The sequence below is a fragment of the Oreochromis aureus genome, linkage group 8, assembly GCF_013358895.1.
Source record: "Oreochromis aureus strain Israel breed Guangdong linkage group 8, ZZ_aureus, whole genome shotgun sequence".
NCBI lineage: Eukaryota > Metazoa > Chordata > Actinopteri > Cichliformes > Cichlidae > Oreochromis > Oreochromis aureus.
In genome coordinates this window covers 3,096,860-3,118,554 of record NC_052949.1, presented here as the reverse complement: position 1 = coordinate 3,118,554, position 21,695 = coordinate 3,096,860, and the positions used below count along the sequence as shown (strand labels likewise).

At 41.9% G+C, this 21,695-nt stretch overlaps 3 protein-coding genes across 3 annotated transcripts; 1 reads left to right on the top strand and 2 right to left on the bottom strand.

The window, feature by feature from the left end:
- The first annotated feature begins 39 nt into the window (after positions 1–39).
- Positions 40–8,363, top strand: c8h10orf88 (chromosome 8 C10orf88 homolog). The gene is given in 10 exon segments (XM_031745420.2): positions 40–178; positions 1,373–1,557; positions 1,706–1,903; positions 2,024–2,093; positions 2,177–2,368; positions 2,630–2,758; positions 3,687–3,810; positions 3,950–4,023; positions 4,026–4,156; positions 7,279–8,363. Coding segments are annotated over 9 exon segments (1,290 nt in total). The 5' UTR covers positions 40–178; positions 1,373–1,408; the 3' UTR covers positions 7,502–8,363.
- Positions 8,364–11,482: 3,119 nt separating this feature from the next.
- On the bottom strand, positions 11,483–13,854 carry LOC116324713. Its single transcript, XM_031745428.2, has 3 exons — positions 13,809–13,854; positions 13,062–13,298; positions 11,483–12,711 (listed from the first exon to the last, which is right to left on the bottom strand). Exons 1-3 carry the CDS (start codon positions 13,822–13,824, stop codon positions 11,483–11,485), a joined length of 1,482 nt encoding a protein of 493 aa, XP_031601288.2. The 5' UTR covers positions 13,825–13,854.
- Positions 13,855–18,833: 4,979 nt separating this feature from the next.
- LOC120441371 lies at positions 18,834–21,695 on the bottom strand. Its single transcript, XM_039616052.1, has 6 exons — positions 21,650–21,695; positions 21,258–21,494; positions 20,917–21,093; positions 20,419–20,627; positions 19,922–20,099; positions 18,834–19,018 (listed from the first exon to the last, which is right to left on the bottom strand). The coding sequence occupies exons 1-6, from the start codon at positions 21,663–21,665 to the stop codon at positions 18,882–18,884; spliced, it is 954 nt and encodes a 317-aa protein (XP_039471986.1). The 5' UTR covers positions 21,666–21,695; the 3' UTR covers positions 18,834–18,881.

Genomic DNA, 21,695 nt, shown 5'->3' with positions numbered 1-21,695 from the left:
TGATGACGTCACACCACAACAACCCTACGATCCAGCGTCGCGTGTCAGCTGTAGCTTCAGCTAATCGTTTAGTCGTTAATTGTTGCTGAAATTTGCAGATTTTCAGGCATGTTTGGAGAAACGTGAAGAAGAAGAGAGTGGAAGCTTCTTCTCAGCGGGTTCAGGAGGCGCTCTGAAGGTAAATGCGCTTTATTTCCCATCACAGCGAGACATTCACAGAGTTACTGCAGCTGTAGCAAAGAATCGGATGTGACCGTCAACATACAGCCGATAAGTACTGTGTATACTCCTGACCTACACGTCATTCAGAGTAACATTTGTGCCTGTAATTTAAAACAAACTGTCAGAAATCAAACATATCACATATTCATCATTTAAAGCTGAAATCTGGCCCTCCTGACTAACTGTGGACCAGGGAGACCAGCGGTCCCGCCTTATGTGGGACTGCACAGCATTTTTATTACTTAAAGTAGAAAGAGTTGTTAAAGCTAGGCTAAGTTAAGCAGAGACGTGATGATCGTTGAGCAGCAGTATGTTTTCATGCTGAGCCATAACTCTACAGATGTGATGTTTGAGAGTGCTGATGGAGAAATATAGAGAAGGTCATAAGGAGCTTCACTCTGTATTTATGGATCAGAGAAAGCAGAAAATAGTGTGTCAAGAGAGGAACTTTGGCACTCTGCCAGAGAACAGGGGTGAGGTGTGCTGTAAGAGAGACGGGTGGGCTGAAGGTGACGGTGGGATTACACCAGTGATCTGCTCTGAGCTCCTTTGCAGTGGTGATGGACAGGCTGACAGATGAGGTCAGGCAGTAGTGTCCGTCGATTATGATGTTTGCAGACGACACTGTGATCCACAGTTAGACGAGGGAGCTGGAAGAAGCGAGAAAGAATACATGCGTGAATGAGAGGGAGACAGGTGGAAGAGGCTGAGTGAGTGGATGAGTTTAAATACCTAGGGTCAACCATACAAGCAACGGACAGTGCACAATAAGAAGATGGAGACAAAAAGACAACACGAGCAAAACATGTTAAGATTTTCACTGGAAGTGACAAAGATGGACAAGATTAGAAATGAGTACATCAGAGGGAAGCTCAGGCTGAGCGGTTTGGAGACAGAGAGAGTGAGGCTGGGATGGTTTGGATGTGTGCAGAGGAAGGATAGTGGATATATTAGAGCTGCAACTCCAGTATATCCACTATCTCATTACCTTTGGACTATCGTAATTCCATCTCCCGTCTCCAGTTCGTTCATAATTCAGCTCCCAATGACATAAGTACATGACTCTTATTGTTTCTGTCTTACAGTGGTCTTTAATCTTGTCTTGTATCTGTAACCTGTTCTCTTCATTGTTTCCAATTTTGTTTCCTAGCTCGTTGGCTCAAAGGTTACAGCAAGCCGCAGCATTATGGTGGACATCTCTGTGAAAAGTGAAGCTGCTTGGGTCTGTCACTCTCAGGGGCGTCACCTGGCTGACGTTGTTCTTCCTGTTCACATCAATAACACGGCCAAAGAAGAAGATGAAGTCAGCGAGTTGGACAGAGAAGAAACTCACTGGTAAGCTGATATTAAGAAGCAGTTAGTGCTATAATTAATAGGCAGTTGCAATTAATCTTTGTCTATTCGCACAAAAGGCAAAGATGAGAAGTGGATTTTCCTTTTATTTAAGTGAATGGTACATTTCCCACTTATCTGCCACACACAGTGGTGATCCAGTGCTGCTAGAGCAGATGGAGGAAGGGTCTCCTTGTGTCCTGAAGTTCCACTGCAACCCCAGCTTACCTGCCACCATCAGCCGCCTGCTCGTTATAAGTGAGGCTCGAACCATGGAGGTGTACAGCCAGACCGGAGAGTACTGTGGGACTGTACGGGGATCGAAGGACGACAGCATCCAGCTAGACAGGTACACAGGCTGCACAGGTCAGAAGAGCCAATGAGCAAAGGTCTTCGGTCTTCTGATAAAGACGCTGCTGATTGTCTGATGTTAAGAAGTGATGCTTCTTCTTTTGCTTGTGGATCACAGCGCTGACAGAGGGCCTTTCTATAAGAAGCAGCTGATCATTGAGGAGCCATCCTCTGCCTGTGAAGTGAAGGTAAAACAGAACATTTTAATTTATGCTGTTTATTACGCAGTCGTGGTTGTATGAGAGTCTAACGAGCTGCTTCTCTCTCCCAGTTACTCTCCCTGGCAGGTAGGAGCAGTGTTATGGTGGCCAAAGTCATCGTGAGTCTTCAGCTGCTGCAGTCCTGCCCAGCCCCAAACCCGGGCATAGACATGCAGCGAGTGCAGTGTCTGATGGAGGAGATGGGAACAAGCCTGTCGCCAGGAGCTCAGAATCTCATGGAAATGGTGCAGTTCCAGCAGAAGGTAAATTAGCTCCGAGATGCTCTCTCTGACATTTAAAATGTGGACGTTTCCTGCTGACCAGTAATATTTCTGATAAAGTGCAGAGGAGAGTATGTCTTATGGATTTGAGTTTCTGTGTACCTCGTCAGGACTCTGTCTCAGATGTTATTGTTACTGGAACTGGAACGGCTTCTCTGAGTGTCCAAAGCATAAGAACTAACCGGACATAAAGAATGAAACAGCGAGCTGGACTGAAGCATGTGTTGGTGTTTGTCTCTCCAGAATCAGACTGGCTCTCTGGCTGGTTTCCTGCCTCTCCTGATGGGCAGTGGAGCTTTCTCTGGTTTGGGGAGAGAAGTCAGCATGTGTCCAGGAGCTGGCAATATTCTGCCTCGACCTGCAGAATTTAAGGTACACAACCCATTTGTGCTGTTCTTTGTTCTTAGATTAGACCATTAAAAAACTCGGCCCACACCAGTTTGGTGCAGAAGAAAGGACTGAAGTGATTTTGTGAGTGTGAACAGAGCCTGAAGCAGAAAGCCTGGATTAACAAAGAAAGTTCAGAAAAACTAAACTGGCTGGAGTCTGAGATTTGGTCTGGAGTGTCTGCCAGAACTTTAATCCATTAATGCTCCCTGTTTGATGAACTCAAAGAAAGACCTTGGACCACTTCATTGATTGTGATTGTGATGATCGTGTTTTTCTATTATGTGAAATGTTTGAGTGATTCTAATTGGCCGACATGAAAAACAAAATGTGAGAAACAACCCAGACTTTAAGCACAGTTCAAGATTGTGAGGACAGAAGGCATAAATGATAAATTCAGAGACTGCAGCTACAGAAAGAAGAAAGGTGATTGATGTTTAGAGGTTTTTATCTTGTATTGGAATCAAACTCTGTTTTCTTGGAACCTTTAGATGCCACAGCTATAAATTCTAATGTGTTTAAAGGTAACATAGAAAGAGAAGCCACTGTGATCAGAGGCTCTTTAGCTAAGCTCAGCTAGTCCCACTAGTTTTGTGCTACAGTATTATTTCAGATCTGTCTTGTTTACATGTATGATAAGAGAGACATCTGAAAGTCAGATTCTGGCTTTAGCTTGTTTTGTCCACATGTGCAGTGAGTGTATTTAGGCTTAAAGCAGTAAAGGAATCAGGTAATCTTGCACCAGCTGCTCAGATTCACAACTAAAGTTAAGTAAAGTCAGATATCCTTTTAGAGACTATGCACACAAATCCACCTTCATCTCTGTATGCTTCTGTCAGCTTGACACAGATATAATGTGTGTTCAGAAGATGTTTAAACGCTCTGCAAGTCAGATGTTTTTCAATCTCGCTAGCTTCCAGACATCTTCCTGAGGCCTGCAGATGAAGATTCACAGACCCAGAACGGAGTGATGTCGGAGGGCTCCACCCCCTCCTCCGTAGACCTGCCAATGTCCAGTGTCAGCACTGATAACACTAGTAAGGATGATCATGTCTGTTATGGTCACATACATGAACATGGTAGTCAATAAGGAGTGGATTTGTGCTTCTACTTCTAGAAAAACTTATTTGTGGTAGATTTTCAAACACCTGGATAAAACCTTTTACCCGTCTCCAGCGAGTCCCAGTGAGAATGCCGGCCCGATGAGCCACACTCAGCTGACAGAGATGCTGTCGCACTTCCTGAAGGGACAGGGGGTCAACCAGGGGTTCGGCTCAGTCCCGAGCTTCTGCCCATGCTCCAGAACGTCTGCGGTCAGGTGACCCAGCTGAGACTGGATGATGCTGCAGCAGAGAAGGAGAAGATGATGAGAAACGGCACGTGGTGAGTCGAGTGTAGCGAGCACTTTTCCTACAGCAGCTCCATGTTGGAATCAGATGATTTGGCTCCACCTTGTGTTAGAAAAGTATCATTACAGGAATCCTGCAACCGCTTTTTGCATAATACTAAAGACTTTGGTTCTTAATGGCTCATAGATTTCTGCTTTTAACTGGAGCTGTGTCTTAAAATTGGACGAGTCCAATGCACGTTCCTTGGTAGGTGTTCAGTTTTCAGTTTTTGTATTCAGATTTTTTTTCTTTGGAAATCCATGTTAGGTTTTGCTGTAGTGTAGTAGTGTGTACATGCTGCAGAAGTCTTCACAGACGGAATATTAGGGACGCTCTTTTTTTAACACAGAAATGCATCATAATTGTACTTTTTCCCACATTAAACCAGCTGTTTCAACACTTCAACCATACATTCATTTATACAGCACTTTATCTTACGCACTTCTGTCTACCTCACCCAGCTCATTTAGAATAAACACCTAACCTAATGTGTGTTTCTGGACAGCTTTATCAGCTGTGGCCTTTCACATGCACAGATCTGTCAGTCGTTCCCGTTTCTGCTGCTGTGTTTGGGACTTTTTCTTCTGATTTAATTGTTTTCTTCCCAGAAGCTCCTTCTGCATCTGGCGTCATTAAACATACTCACACTTGTGTTTGCTCACCACATGCCTGCCACATTTTCCTCAGACCGTGGAGCCACTTGGTGAAACTTTCTTCTTGTTAATGATATAAATGATATAAAACTGTGAGGTATGGCTGTTGTTACCGGAACAGTAAGCATTTGTGTTTGCTGTGTTTCGGTTACCACAGCTGTGTGATTGTTGCACAGTCACGTTGTTGAGGCTCTGAGCGTGTGGATTAAACAGAGACTCGTTTATCCAACAGAACAATGCTTTTGATTGTCTGAGGTCACATTTTTAGCTGATAGTGTTAGTGAAGAATGAGCAGACGCCCAAACATTTCCTACATGCTGGAATATTCACGGATATCATGACATCTGCTGGGAGGACCTCTCCTATGGTGATTTCCAAAAATCATTCTGGCTGTTAAACAGCTGACAGGCACAGGTAGGCAGAAGGCTCTGGTGTTGGTTAGAGGCTGGCTGATACTGAAACAATAGAGGTCATTTATCATGACCGCTGTTTGTGTGACTCATTAAAATACAAACAGAATCATTTATTTATTTATTTGTGGCTGGAGTAACTTTCCAGCAGACCCTAGTCTCACTCTTCAAATAAAAATGTCTTTGTGAGTTAAACTGCACAATAAATCAGGCTCTTTGTCAGATCTGTGCAGCACATGTGGGCTGACAGAGCGTGACTCCACATCGAGGACAGCGACACGACGGTACGTCTTTCCCACGAGTCATCGGACTAAAATATTTAAAGAGTTTAAGACTTCAGGCGTGATGCCAGAAAACCGAGGAAAAGTAATAAATGGTGTAGATTACTTAAAGGCTTTGCTTGCTTTGAACAGCAGATGTTAATTGTCTTGGTTTTTATAATCGTCTTTGGCTGTTGTTAGTTTTTCTGCTCCTTTGTGTTTTTGTAGTTTTTCCTCTGTTCTCATGTGTTTGTGTTTATTTGTATTTATGTGAGATTATTCCTGGTCTCCATTTCTGTTTGCTTCCTGTTTTATTTTGAAGTTTAGCTCCTTGTGTTTTCTCTCTGTGTGTTTACTTCCTTTGTTTATTCTTTTCCCCTGAAGCTGTTTGTCTGGAGTTCATGTGCACGTTTACCTTTTATTGCCTTTTTATCACAGTGTGATGGTTAATAACATTTTTAATAACAGCTTGTTTGTAGATTATCTGACTTTAGGTCTGCTGTAATCTGAGATGGGTTCATTTATTTGCTCTAAACTAAGACTCGTCTTAGTCTGAGTTTCACAGAGACATTTTAAACTAGTCTTCATTATGCATAATTAGATTGCCAGCTTTAAAACTGAAGGTGGATTGTCTCCGTTTCCAGTTTGTGTTAAAGATTCACTGCTGCGTGTTGAGTAGTTTTTGAGTTTTTGCAGATAAGTTGGTGTTTTCCATGCAAACTTCTGGTTACTGCAGCGATCTGCTAGCGACCAAAGAAATGTAAGGAGGTTTTCTGCATGTCTCTTTACAATGGATGTCACGCTAGAGACTGCCTGAAACTTCCAGTAACTATTTGCTAATCACTCACAGAATACACACTTTTCTCTAGTGATGAGTAGTTGTTCAGCGATGACTGACTGGTCTCCAAGCCTGCGTGAAGGAACCACTTGCCAGCTTGTTGTGGAATACTCATTTTTCCCAGCACCTGGTTGCTAGATTGTCAGCAACCGACCTCTAGGCCTGTGTGACTGAGGCCTTCATTACCAATATGGAAGGGCAGTTCATCAAGCCTGTCATACTTTTACCTTCTGATATTTCATAAAGCAGGAGAGTGCCCTGTGAGGGTGTCATACAGTAACCATCAGTGTGCAGACAAGGATCAGAGACAGCGCTCGCTGACTGAACAGGAGTTTCCTTGGTTTAGTTACTGGAGCTGCCAGACTGGTGTGACTGGATCAAGTAAAGAAAAAATGGAGGATTTTGTGGATTTTTCAGGATCATTGAGGGCAAAATAGTCATGCTGTTGGACTCTGCATGTAAACCACCCAAAACAGAAATGTTGCAAAAAGACTGAAAATATTTAAGGTGGAAAAAATTATTTATTTATCTTTTTAGTCTTTTCAGAAAGTTTCCTCCTGGTGGTTTGGCTGAATCAGAGTGTGGACGCAGCAGGATTGTGAGGTCTGAGGAAGATGATGGTCAGCACCGACTGTGTGGGTGGTTTAGCTTATGGTCAGGCTTTTGTCTCTTGATGTGGCTTCATTTTCAAGAATCGCCCACAGTCACACAGCGACCTGGTCAAAAAACTACATCTCTGATTAGTGATGATCCTGCAAAGGTTTGACTGACCTTAAATAGTCCCCTTTATTTTAATTCAGTGTCAGCTTGCACACTTCAACTTGTCTGGCTTCAGCTGTATACCTCCTCATAAATCGGCAACACCAGCGGCTGATATACGCAGATTTTATTAAGTCCAACTTTCTCAAAAAGTGTTACTGTTGTCTATATGTGAAGTTTCTTTCATGTCCCTGCAGGGAGTTGGACTCAGCTATGGAGCGCCGTCTGGAGGAGATGGAGAAGAGGCTGAAGGAGCACATGGACCGCCGCTTGGATGCTTTGGAGCAGAAGCTGGAGAAGGCCCTGCTGAGCGCTTTGCCGCTGGTCACCCTTAGCCACGGAGCCATGAGCAGCTCAGCACGAGGAGCAGCAGATACCGGACCGGCGGAGCAGATCGCCCCGACGCCAGCCATGCATTGAGTCCAGAAGCACTAAAAAGACTAACATTGAACTCTGGAAGCCTTAATTCTCTTCTTCATTGTCCTCAAACCAGACCCGAGTGTCGGATGGAAGCAGGCCGGGACAGAAACACCAACAAAGACAGAGCAATAAAACTAGAATCCTGAAATATGAGGTTAACATGTAAAACCAGCAGTGTTGCTGTAAGTTCATATTCTGTAGAAATGTTATCTCCTGTAAAAAAACAAATGACTGTCTCATCAGCGCGACTACAATGGCTGCACTGAATTTTGAACAACATGAGAAAAATACAGGAAGAGGACGAGACTCTTTCAAAAAAAAGTGTTGATGTGCAGCAGAGCTGACTTACATTAAGTGTTCAGCTGAAATGCAACCCACCTATCTCTCCCTGGTCTTCTTTTTTCCACTGTATCTGCACTGAAACTCATCATTGTACCAGTTATTTAAACAGTTAATGGTTTGGTCTGTGAACGGCACTAAAACGAGTCATCTTCAAAAGTCTCGGTTTGTCTAATCAGCTGTCTCAAACAAATAAAACAGAAAAGCAGCAGATGTTCAGTGTCAGAGAACATTACATGGTTTACGTTAGAAATGACTAAAACGACGCAGCTCTAAACGACACTGATGTGATGTGAAGGCTTTTCGGGCCTGACCTGCTCGGCTCAGTTTGTTTTAAAACTTGCTCCTGTTAAGGAGACTAAATAGAAAGTGTAACTGTATTTTAATACGGCACTGTAATGTTTTAAGTACTGTACATGTCTGTAAACTGTTAAAACGACTGTGCTGACCTGTGATGTTTACCTGTACTGATGTGAGTCAAAGAAAAATGTATTTATACAGCTTAATAAAGTTTTAAAATGTTGTGCAGGTTCTCTTGTTTCTGGAGAATTTGGTAAAGCAAACAAGTTCTCATGAAATCCTGAGAAGGCTGCGTGCAAGACACCGAGCGAGGCCTGTGAGCTGCTTCAGGCCCACAGCTCCACATGTGTTAGCGTGCATCCCTCTGATCATGATAAAATTGCACATCTCTCATTCTGGTGCCACCACCAGAGATATATGTGAATAAATCATTTCAGACCATCTGTGACATGAGACAGTAACACACCTAGTTCAGATATAAAAATGAGGGGAAACTGAAGAGTACAGTGGCAGCTATTACAGGCAGTACAGTTTGGTGGTTGATTTGGTTTCTTTGGGATCCAGCGGTGCATTTTCCAACCGTAACACACGTCCAAAATTACTGACAACAATAGTTGAAGGAAAATGTTGCACAAGATGTTCCCAAAAGACAAAATGAAATTAGCCGATGTTTCCCGTCAGCGATTCCAGCAGCTGAGTCATAAATGGGTAAGAAACTAACCATGAAGGTCACTGAAAGTGCTCCATGCTAACCAAAGCTGCCGGTCTAGTCCAGGAGAAATTTAAAGGTCTGGTTCCCAAAGAGAAGGAAAAGAAATGGCGGATGGACGCTGCCAAGGTATGCAGCAAACCCACTGGCAGCTGCGAGGTGAGTCAGCAGAAGGGAAATGGGTCACAGATTACATAAGGAGGATGCCAAATTAAAGAATGATGTGTGGAAGTTTTTTTGGGCATGTGGAGGACAGACACTGTGTCAGCAGTGGAGAATGATGGGAAAAAATGTCTGCTAGTCGGAGCAAACCAGGTCTCTGGGTTTCACTGTGCTCTGGAGTTTAGAAATTTTTGGTTATATGTTTGAATTTGAGCTTCTTTGGGGGTTTTCCTGCGTCTCCAGTGTTCAAGGTTTACACTTTTCTGTGTATTGTATTTTTAGGCTCCTGTTTATTTGTTCCCATTTAAATTCCAGTATGCTGTGGATCTCTGGGAATACCGAATTTTGCTTTGTGTTTAATCATGATGATCGCTCAGTTTTGTAAGTTATCCTCTCTTTATTCTCCCTGCATCGTCAGTGTTTCGTGGTCAGCGGTAGTTTCTTGTCTCTGTGCTTTCTTGCTATCTTTTGGGTTATTTCCTCTTTTGCTTTGATAGTTAGTCGTCTCTTGTGGCTTTGACTTTTGCTACCCCTCTGTTATTGTCTTGATCGACTTCACCTGTGTCCCATTTCCCTGAGCTGTTTCCCTTGTAGCCTTGTTCAGATTGTCTGGAGATATAGACTGCAGATATAAAATGCTGGGATTCATTTGTTTCAAAGTTGGGCTGATTGCCTGAGCTACTGGAGGGGCGATCGTGGCTCAAGAGTTGGCAGTTCGTCTTGTAATCGGAAGCTTGCTGGTTTGAGCCCCGGCTCCGACAGTCTCAGTCGTTGCGTTCTTGGGCAAGACACTTCACTCCACCCTACTGGTGGTGGTCAGAGGGCCCGGTGGCGCCAGTGTCTGTCAGTGCGCCCCAGGGCAGCTGTGGCTACAATGTAGCTTGCCATCACCAGTGTGTGAATGGGTGAATGACTGAATGTAGTGTAAAGTGCTTTGGGGTCCATAGGGACTAAGTGAAGCGCCATACAAATACAGGCCATTTACCATTTCTTCCTGTAAAAGGGAGTTTTTCCTTGACCCCTATGTGCGCTTGCTAATAGGGGTCATATGATAGTTGGGGTTTCCTTTGTATTGTTTTAAGGTCTTTACCTCACAATATAAAGGACCTTGATGCAACAGTTGTTGTGATTTTGTACCACATGAAGAAAATCTCTGCATATGACTGTTCAAATATGGGCAGGTCTCACATATATATATCACCAGGTTACATGATACGTTTGCATTTGCTTATTTTTAAATTATTTTTCACACAGTTCAGAGGATTAAGTATCATCTTGCAAATAATATATAAAAAATGTTTTTATTTGTGTACAAAAAACAAAAGAAGTACGGACAGTAATTTAGGCTGACATGTTAGAGCGGTGGTAAACAGTGCTGCCTCACAGTAACAGGGTCCGGGTTTTGTGGGCTCTGGACATCCCACAGTCAAGACATGCTTGGATTAGAATGCCTGGCAATTCCAAATTGGATATGAGTGTGAGAATGAATGGTTGTCTTTCTGTGTTGGTCCATCATGTTTCAGTTACAGTGTGTGTGTTTTTTACTTTAGTCCAGTTTGGACACAGGAGAGTTTTTTCCTCATTATGTGGAAGAGGAGTGTGAGGGGAGCAGTACTCAGTCCTACTGACAGTCACTTAATGAATTTCTTGCAAAATCTACCCTCTATTATATTCTATTATGTTCCCAGAGCCCAGCAAACTACAAACTAAACCTATGCTGTGTAAAATAAAGACTGAATGCAGTGACTTCCGAATCTCACAAATCCATATTTTTATTCACAAAAGAACACAACAAAATACATCAAATGTTTGACCTGAGATGAAAAATATTCGCTCAGTTTGGCTTTTATGGCAGCAGCACATCTCAAAAAGGCTGCGCGAGGGACACAAGAGGCTGGAAAAGCAAGAGGGACTAAAAATAAACAGCTGGAGGAATTGTTCGTGACTAATTACAGCAACAGGTCAACAACATGACTGGAATTTAAAAAAAAAAAAACATTTCTCAAGTAAAGGTTCACCAGTCTGCAAAAAAAAAAACAACAACAACAATAAAAACCCACATCTAAAAGTTGTGGAACAGTTTCAGAATAACTATCAATGTAAAACTGAAGACTTTGACAATCTAAACATCAACACCACCTTTCATCAAAAGATTCAGAGGATCTGGGGAATTAATATTGGATCGCTCTGATCATGACAAATAAGACCCATCCTTCTCTTTTTTCTTGTTGTTCTGTTTTTGTTTACATTTTATAAAGTGATCCAATTGTAAATATGCACATGCTGACATATTTACAATGGGAATGTACCACCTACCATTTTCACTTTACTTAAACATACAGTCATTAAAAAAAGTTATATATAATAAGATCAAACATCAGTAAATATGCATGCTAATATTCATGCTAAAAAAAAAAAGAAGAATAAAATACTAAAAATATGAAACAAATATACAAAAATATGGATTCAGTTTAAATCTGGCCACCATTCGCTGCCAAGTAGTTGCCTTGCACAGCAGCACACCACACCCAGCGCTGCTGCCACGCTGTGAAAGCTCTGTGGAAGTCCTCTTCTCCCAGTGAATCCAGTACTATCAGCGACGCATGCTGGAACTCCTCCACTGTGTCAAAAAAATGTCCCCTCAACTTGGCGTTGATTTTGGGGAAGAGGAAGAAGTCGCAGGGGGCCAAATCTGGTGAGTGCTGTGGGTGAAGAATGAGATTTGTGTCGGTGTAGCAGAAATAATGGCACTCTTTCAGTGCGTTGTGGGCGGGTGTGTCGTCGTGATGGAGCAGCCAGTCGCCTTTCTGCCACAGTTCAGGTCGTTTGGCCTCGATGTTCTTCCTGAGACGCGTCATAACGTTGAGGTAGAACGGGGCATCAACCGCCTGACCGTCGGGAACAAATTCCCGATGCACCACCCCGTGAATGTCAAAGAAGACGATGAGCTTGACCTTGATCTTGCTCCTTGTCGGATTCACCTTCCTTGCTTTTCCAGGCTTGCAGCCATACACCCAGCTTTCATCGCCAGTTATGATCCGGGACATGAACGTTGGGTCATCTCGCGTCTGTTGACAGAGATCCTTGCAGGTTTGTAAACGATTTTGCTTCAGCTCGGGAGTCAGTAGCCTGGGCACAAACTTGTTAGCCACTTGGTGCAGGTTCAAAGTGGACGTCAGGATCGCCTGGACCGTTCCGAATGACACGTTGAGAATGGCAGAAATCTCCCTCATGGAGATCCGTAAATCCTGGTGCACAAGTCGATCGATTTCTCGGATGTGCTTGGGAGTTGTGCTCGTGCTGGGTCGCCCTGACCTCGTTTCATCATCGACGGATGTTCTGCCATTTTTGAAGCATAAATACCAATCTTTGCATCTTGATCGGCTCATTGCTTTGCTGCCGTAAACTTCCTGAAGCATTTTGAAGGTTTTCTTCACAGATATCCTGGTTTGCACGCAGAATTTGATTTTTTCTCTCTGTTCAAGTTTGAGGCGTTGAAATGCATTGCGGGACGCAACACTGAATATTGGCATCGGAAAGGTTCTGGGAGCTGTTGCACGTCTGTCATCCTCCTGCAGTCCATCCTGGCCAATGCAGCGTTCCTGCTCTTCTTCCTGGAAGAAGTCTGAGTCCTGCTCATTCGCACTCGGGCTCCATTCATGGGAAACCTCTTCTTTAATATCAAACACATGATGGACACCTGCAAGGTACACACAGATGGATGAGCATATTTTAAAAAAGCCAAAATGCTGGGTGTATGGGGACACTGGTTTCCAATTACATCATCCAATCTAATCACAGCCAACTAAATTAACTGGGTCAAAGTTAAAACTAAGAGAAACTAAAATAAAACAAATCAAATTAGTGAGGTGACTGTATTCAATGGATTTCATCACTTGTTCTTAAATCTTGCCCTAAAAAATACCCTCCATACTTTAATAATAACATTACTGAAGTGAAACTAACAAAGCCACAACAGAAGCAAACAAAATATAAAACCTGATTCCTCACAGAGAAAAAATGTTGGTGCAGTTTCATAGTTTTTTTTACCTGAGCTGCTGGTCTGAGGCTCCTCCTCGTCCGTATATTCGTTTTTAACATGATGAAACAGTGAGTGCACTTTCTCTTCATTTTCACTCTTCACCGCAGCAGCAGCAGCGAGCGGGAAATCAGTGATGTCAGCTTCCTCCTCCTCTTCCTTCTTTATGCTGAGGAGCTGGACTTGCTGCTCCATATCAGGGCTCCACTCATCAAGTTCTTCTTTGATTGGTAACAGCTGCTGAATATCTGAAAGGTACAAACATCACAAATGTATGAGCAACAATGCAATGAGAAACTAAATTCAATTCTTCTGTGTGGCCCTGAAACACAATCAAAGTTTCTTTACTCATTAGGAAAATGAGTTATCGCCGTTACTTATCGTTATCGTACACTGACTGGAGCTTCAAACTGGATGTTTCTGTCATTAGCAAAGCCGCCTGCATGATGTTTCTTTGGTAAACATCAGGATACAGGACAAGATCACGTGTATGCTGATGGTTTTGCATCACTTCATCTCAGCAACTATTAAAAATAAAAGGTTTCTACTTTGTTTTAAAAAGAAGCCTCCAGAAAAAGTATAAATGTTAAGTTATTTTCTAAACTTGGTACGTTTTGTGGAAGAAATTAGGTTAGGTCTTGAACAGATGATGGTGAAAGTAGTGATAGAATTAAAAGAATCACTTTGTACATTTGTAAGAAGAATAACTTAAGTTTAGGGACCATCTAAGTGCTAAAAAGCAGGCAGCCAGGACTTACCCAAGGTTGAAGACATTTTTCCTCTCGTCCTGCGGTTCTGACTGACTTCTGGTGACTTCTCGGGTTTTTAACCTCTCCTGATGCCTCAGAGTTGTTGACCCACCCATTCACCCATTTGGGTTTGTTCGGTCAAGGTGTGAAATGCTCTGAGCCGTCTGGGATGCCCTGCAGGTATCTGATAAGAGGGGCAGGGTCCAGCTTCCTGGAACAATAACAGTTACTCCAGCATAACTGTCGTTACTTCTTTCACACCACAGCCGTAAACTGAAAGTGATCACTTAAATGTTAATGTAATCACTGGAACAAAGGTTCTTCATTATCTGCTGAAGATGCTGTTGAAGCCATTTGTATCAGTGTCCTAGTTTCCAAATCTGCAGGGGTTGAACGTAACTGGACATTACATTGAATGCAAATATTTCCTGTCCACTATAACTAGTCCAAGTACTAATGTAATCCTTAAATCATTTACACAAAAGCAATATTTCATTTCCTCAGCTATGTGTTAATGTGAGCAGGAAGTTGTTTTAGACAACAGAATGAATGAAAACTCCCCGTCATCTGTTGGTCAACAGGTCAACCTTAAAAATGACCAACCTTTGTGGTGCCTGATGTCACGTATGCTGATTAGAGCGTCTAAAAAGATAATTAAATTAATCTCTAGAGCTGGTGTAGGGCGGCAGTTATTGATCTGATCGGGTCGTTGAGAGTCGTTGATTCACTCATTTTGCCTTTGTGTTAAATTCTGACACACCCAGCAGCAGTGGGAGGCATTAAAAGCACATGAGTGAAACTTTATCAGGCCATAATGGGCCAATTGTTGTGCTCTGATGTGTTTCTACATTCAGGTGCAGATGGAGTTTGGGGTCCTGACCTCAGCTCAGTTTGGTTCACACACTCAAAAAATGATCTTTCACCCTCAGTCAACAGGAAGCAATAATTCTGAGTAGCTGAAATGGGTTTATTTAATCATTAAGGAAAATGTGGTATAATTTTAATGTATATCAATCAAGTACACCACCACTTTTACGCACCACTGTTTACAATCTTTACATACCAAAAATACACAGAAGATTTACATGTAATTAAATTAGTTAAAGTCAGCAGTTACAGTATTTTAATGCACAGCATCTGCAGACCTTGGTGATCTAGTGAAAAGGTCAGACAGGTAAGAACGTGCTAAACTGTGCAACCCTTAAAAGAATCAGCAAAATAATTTCTGAAGCTGATTGGCAGCCAGTACAGGAGATATGTGGTCTTGCTTCCATGTTCCAGATAATAACTGTGCTTTTTGAACCATCTATAGTTGAGTGAACAGTGACAGACTCACACCTGAAGAAAGACTGTTGAAATAGTCGAGTCCAGATGAACTTAAGCCACGGACACCTCTCCGAACATTTCTGAAACACAGAAATGGCGTGTACGTGCGTCACGAGTCTGTAAGACTTATGGAAAGAGATGGAGTTTGAAAACTGAAGGCTCTGCCTCCCATTCTACTTTTAAATACTCTAGGAACAACAAGTAAGCCTGCAGTGTGAGAGCGAAGTGCTCTAATAGGGTGATATGGTACTACAAGGTCATTACGATAAGATGGGGCCTGATTATTTAAGACCTTGTATGTGAGGAGCAGGATTTTGAATTCTGGATTTAACAGGGAGTCAATGAAGGGAAGCCAAAACAGGAGAAATCTGCTCTCTCTTTCTAGTCCCTGTCAGGACTCTTGCTGCAGCATTTTGGATTAACTGAAGGCTTTTCAGGGAGTTTTTAGGACATCCTGATAATAAAGAATTACAGTAGTCCAGCCTGGAAGTAATAAATGCATGAACTAGTTTTTTGGCATCACTCTGAGACAGGATATTTCTAATTTTAGAGATGTTGCACAAATGTAACTGGTCAAAAATGACTCCAAGTTTCCTCACAGTGTTACTGGAGGCCAAGGTAATGCCATCCAGAGTAAGAATCTGGTTAGATACCATATTTCTAAGATTTTCAGGGCCGAGTACAATAACCTCAGTTTGATTTGAATTAAGAAATGGTAAATGGCCTGCATTTGTATAGCGCTTCACTTAGTCCCTATGGACCCCAAAGCACTTTACACTACATTCAGTCATTCACACACTGGTGATGGCAAGCTACATTGCAGCCACGGCTGCCCTGGGGCGCACTAACAGAGGCGAGGCTGCCGGACACTGGCGCCACCGGGCCCTCTGACCACCACCAGTAGGCAAACATGGGGTTAGTATCTTGCCCAAGGATATTTGGCATGCAGCCTGGAGCAGCCTGGGATCAAACCACCGACCTTCTGGTTAGTGGCTGACCTGCTCTGCCACCTGAGCTACAGCCACCCAAGAAGCAGAAAGTTAGCGGCCATCCAGGTCTTTATGTTTTTAAGACATTCCTGCAGTTTAACTAATTGGTGTGTGTTACCTGGCTTCATGGACAGATAGAGTTGGGTGTCATCTGCATAGCAGTGAAAATGTATACTATGTCTTCTAATGATGCTGCCTAAGGGAAGCATGTATAATGTAAACAGAATTGGCCCTAGCACTGAACCCTGTGGAACTCCATAACTGACCTTAGTGTGTGAAGAGGACTCTCCATTTACATGAACAAATTGGAGTCTATTCGATAGATATGATACAAACCACTGCAGCGCAGTACCTGTAATACCTACAGCATGCTCTAATTGCGCTAATAGGATATTATGGTGAACAGTATCGAACGCTGCTCTGAGGTTGCCATTGAGAGCATCCTCGCTGGATGCATCACCATCTGGTATGGCAACAGCACCGCTTAAACTGCAAAGCTCTCCAGAGAGTGGTGCGGTGTGCTGGAAGGATAATTGGAGGTGAGCTTCCCTCCGTCAAGGACATGTACAGGAAGCGGTGGCTGTGGAAAGTGGGGAGGATCATCAAAGACTCCAGTCACCCCAGCCATAAACTGTCCAGACTACTTCCATCAGGCAGGAGGTACTGCAGTATCCGGTCCCGAACCAGCAGACTGAGAGCTTTTTCCATCAGGCCATCAGACTGCTGACCACTTCATAGACGCCTCACCTTCACTTACCGGAACTTCAACATTATGCACTCCACACTGTACATAACTGCCACTTGTTTTGCACAATATCCAACTGCTGACCTCTGTATATATTTATTATATACATATTTATTATTTATTTTATTTAATTCTATATATATGTATACCGCCCCCCCCCCACCGGACACACACACACGTGTACTACATATTTAGTATAAATATTCAGTAATGCATATACTGAATATGTACCAGTGTACCAGTGTACCTGGTACGTACCAGTGTACCTGCACATGTGATGTGACAACAAAAGTGATTTGATTTGAGGTCTGGCAGGACAAGCACAGAGATGAGTCCACTGTCAGAGGCCATAAGAAGATCATTTGTAACCTTCACTAAAGCTGTTTCTGTGCTGTGATGAGCTCTGAAACCTTCCTCTGCAGATGATCTGTTAGCTGTTTGACAACTACTCTTTCAAGGATTTTTGATATGGAAGGAAGGTTGGAGGTTGGCCTATAATTAGCTAAGACAGCTGGGTCTAACGGTTTAACTACAGCCAGCTTGAAGGCCTGTGGTACATAGCCAATTATTAGAGATAGGTTGATCATATTTAAGATTGAAGCATTAATTAATGGCAGGACTTCTTTGAGCAGTTTTGTAGGAATGGGGTCTAAAAGACACGTTGATGGTTTGGAGGAAGTAATTATTGAAGTTAACTCAGAAAATTCAATTGGAGAAAAAGAGTCTAACTGAATATCAATGGTACTGAAAGTAGCTGTAGATAATGTTACATCTGTGAGATGATTATGGGTAATTTTTCTCTAATGGTTAAAATTTTATTTGTGAAGTTCATGAAGTCATTACTAGTTAATGATGAAGGGATGGTTGGCTCAACATTTGTCAGCCTGGCTGCAGATGTTCTTATTTTCTTCAATCAGTGATGAATAGTAAGATGTTCTCACAGATAGCGAATATTCATTGAAATAATGTTAAATCAATATCAGGCAGCAGGTTGAGGGTTGCAGATGCCAACAGACTGAATAAACTGATCCGCAAGGCCAGCAATGTTGTGGGGATGGAGCTGGACTCCCTTAAGGTGGTGTCGGACAGTCGGATGTTGTCCAAGATAAAGACAATGCTGGATAACACCTCCCACCTACTCCGTGGCGTGCTGGCTAGCCACAGGAGCATGATCAGTGAGAGACTGAGATTACCAAAAAGCACCACTGACCGACACAGGAAGTAATTCCTGCCTGTGGCCATCTTCCTGTACAACTCTTCCATCTAACACACTGTAAACACTGCAATAGTTACACTCTTTTGCACACGCTCTTTTCTACTCTGTAATACTCCTGTCAGTATTCTTGATATTTTTTATAATCACCTGTTAATCCTTGATATTTATTATTGAGTGATTTGTATATATTAGTGCTATATCCTAAATTGTAAATTTTTACCACATTTTATTGTTTAAATAGTTTAGTCTGTTACTGTTACTGTATTGGAGCAACTGTTACCCACATAATTTCCTTAGGGATTAATAAAATATTCTGATTCTGAGGCAATTCCATTGAATCAACATTGAAATTTGACATTGATTTTACATCAAATTTTCAAACACCGTCAATATTGAAACAATGTTAGAGTCTGATATTGAATCAGTGTTGAACTCTGATGTTGATTTTCCACCACTTTTGCACCCTTGGTTTCTTTTGAAACAACCGTGAAATCATGATTAAAAATCAACAGGACTTAACAGGTATTTCAGTCAATACTAAACCACTGCAAATGACCATAAATACTTAAACCTGTGAAAAAGACGTTTGTGTATGATCTAAAAACAGGATAACCATTATATGTTGAACATTATCTTACAATTTATTATGTCCATAATAACATGCCTATAATATGAAGCATTGGGCATTATGTAATTAAAAAAAAGACAATAGACATCTTTGCATCAATAAAAAACCAATTTATTAAAAACCCCCAAAACAAAACGTTTTTTGTTAAATGTATTCGTTACAAGTCATTGTATTTAGTTTACTCTGGGATGGGGCTGGATATCCTGCGTCCTGCACCACCCATCCGATCTGGAGCACAGCAGAGCCATTTCTGCACTGCTTGGGCGAAGGCAAACTCAGAAACTGCATTTACCCCCACCTGCTGAGTCAGGCCATCTAGGACAAAGACAAACAAAAACATAAACAGAAAAAAGAGAGGCTTAATTACAACCTCTTGTCAAAAGAGTTTAGCAGGGATCATCACCTGCATTTATGTATATATATATCTATTTGCTTAGCACTTTTAAGCTTTATTTTTATGTTGATTTAAGTGTTTGTTTTACAGTACAGTGTTTCGCACTAAGTACCAAAGCAATTTCCTAATGTAATGTAAACCTTCTCAACATTTGGCAATAAAACCCTTTCTGATTCTGATTCTTTTTTGCTCATTTTCAGCCCAGTCCTTGTGCCTGACCATCTTCAGAGAAATCTAAGAAGCTTGGGGGAAAAAAACTAGACTAGTTTCTTGAAGACGTTTCGCCTCTCATCCAAGAAGCTTCTTCAGTTCTAAGATCAAATGGTTGAGAATCCCAAGTACTTAAGCCCTAGTGCGAACAGTCCTTTAAGAAGGTCAACGACCCACTATTCATTATGTATCTCATCGCATGAAGGGTGACTGTTTCAAGGTGTGAAAAAGGGTGTGGGTCGTTATCAGCAGAGGCTTCGGGTGAAACCATTGTGAGGACCTTGCCTCACCCTATCATGTGACCTATTGAGATTAGATGTAAGTGGGCTTTAAGGTGCCTGTGAAGAAATCTCAGCATGGTGGCTTGGCTTGTCCAAAGAAATTTTTGGCTGTTACTCCAATTCAGTGGTCCCAAATACATAATTAAACTGTCAAGTTGAATCATGAAAAATGTGATGTGATAGATGTAAAATAATATTTTTGATTCCCAAAAAGATATTAGCTGAATTTGGCAGGTCTTAGCATGGTGTGCCAGGTATCCTAGCACTTCAACTGATCCCTCTACTGTTCACTGAAGGCTCATAAAACTACAATAAACAATAATAAATACTTACCAAAAATGCATCTGCAGAGCGCTGTCTCTTTAAATGCCCTCTTTTGCTTGGTCTGGTCCTTAGTTTTCCTCCCAGCCCAGTTAAGTCCAGAGGCCAGCTCATTTGTAATGACATAGGCTAGTATACGGCGGACTCGCACCTCCAGTGTGGTCCCTCCAATCAAAGAAAAGCATCTCACCTATCAAGATATTTAAAAAAAAATGTTTAATTATGTTTTAAATGTGCATGACTATGCATGTGTGTTGACACCATGAAATAGATGAAAGCGACGTAACTATTTTTTTTCCCAAAGCCTAATTTTCCAAAGTTAAAAGGAATTAACTGAAATATCTGCAGTGAAATGTATTTCAATTCCTATTTGCTGGATCTTCCAATGACAGCCTGCTGCTATATTCAAGCAGGACATACAGCAGCAGGACATTTTTAAGCAGTTTAACCAAATTGGATAATTTATGAAGTTCTGAGTTACAAAAGTTGCATAACCTTTAGGAACATACCATTGTTTTATATGATTCTGGTAACTGCAGAGTTGCCTCTGCATTGTTCAGCTCATCCATATTGTGCAAAGGCAAATCCAGAGGCAAACCCCCAGCATCAAGAGGTTCATTGCTGCAGGATTGATTGAGAGCTCTGACCTCCTCACGGAGGTCCCTGACTTCTCTGGTCAGCTCTGTCAACAAGGTTAGCAGTTTTTGGAAGGCTGCATCTGTTGAAAAGAACAATAAAACTGAGACTACTGGCTTGTGATAATCTGGATAAACATTGTGGTGAGAAAAACAAGTATATCCATAAGTTATGGCTTCACATTTTGAATTCAGGTTTAAGTAGTTCAGTCTGCTCATACTGTTTACAGGTTTATCCCTTTCACCTATAAATGAAATCCTGTTGCCTCACAGACTCTCTGGAATCTAAAAAAATCAAAATATGATGATATCTAACAATATAAATGAGTATTTAGAAGTTATAATCACAATGAAATTGTGATGAAAGCATACCTTCATTATAGAAGACATTGAACACAGACTCTATTTGCTGGGGACGTTGCATAGATGTGTAGGTTGGTGTGTTGGGCTGGAGCGGTGAAAGGAGCCGGTAGCTGGCCGGGGCATCGTGATGGTTGCTAGTAGTGTCTTCAGCTGTCTGGATTTCATCACATGTTCTTAAATCTTGCCCTAAAAAATACCCCCCATACTTTAATAATAAAAACTAACACTGAAGTGAAACTAAGACAGCCACAACGGACACTAACAAAATATAAAATATATGATTCCTCACAGAGAAAAAATGTTGCTGCAGTTTCATAGTTCACAGTTTCTTTAAGTTGCTTTTTTTTTACCTGAGCTGCTGGTCTGAGGCTCCTCCTCGTCCTTATATTCGTTTTTAACATGATGAAACAGTGAGTGCACTTTCTCTTCATTTTCACTCTTCACCGCAGCAGCAGCAGCGAGCGGGAAATCAGTGATGTCAGCTTCCTCCTCCTCTTCCTTCTTTATGCTGAGGAGCTGGACTTGCTGCTCCATATCAGGGCTCCACTCATCAAGTTCTTCTTTGATTGGTAACAGCTGCTGAATATCTGAAAGGTACAAACATCACAAATGTATGAGCAACAATGCAATGAGAAACTAAATTAAATTGAAGAATTAAAAGAATCACTTTGTACATTTGTAAGAAGAATAACTTAAGTTTAGGGAACATCTAAGTGCTAAAAAGCAGGCAGCCAGGACTTACCCAAGGTTGAAGACATTTTTCCTCTCGTCCTGCGGTTCTGACTGAC

Bases quoted from the DNA above. Each gene is read 5' to 3' on its own strand.
- LOC116324713 (XM_031745428.2), bottom strand. The intron at 12,712-13,061 runs GTAAAAAAAACT...TGTACCTTGCAG, and splicing joins GCCTCAGACCAGCAGCTCAG to GTGTCCATCATGTGTTTGAT.
- LOC120441371 (XM_039616052.1), bottom strand. The intron at 21,094-21,257 runs GTAAAAAAAAAG...GGTATTTTTTAG, and splicing joins GCCTCAGACCAGCAGCTCAG to GGCAAGATTTAAGAACATGT. The intron at 19,019-19,921 runs GTAAGTATTTAT...TCTTTGTCCTAG, and splicing joins GCTCTGCAGATGCATTTTTG to ATGGCCTGACTCAGCAGGTG.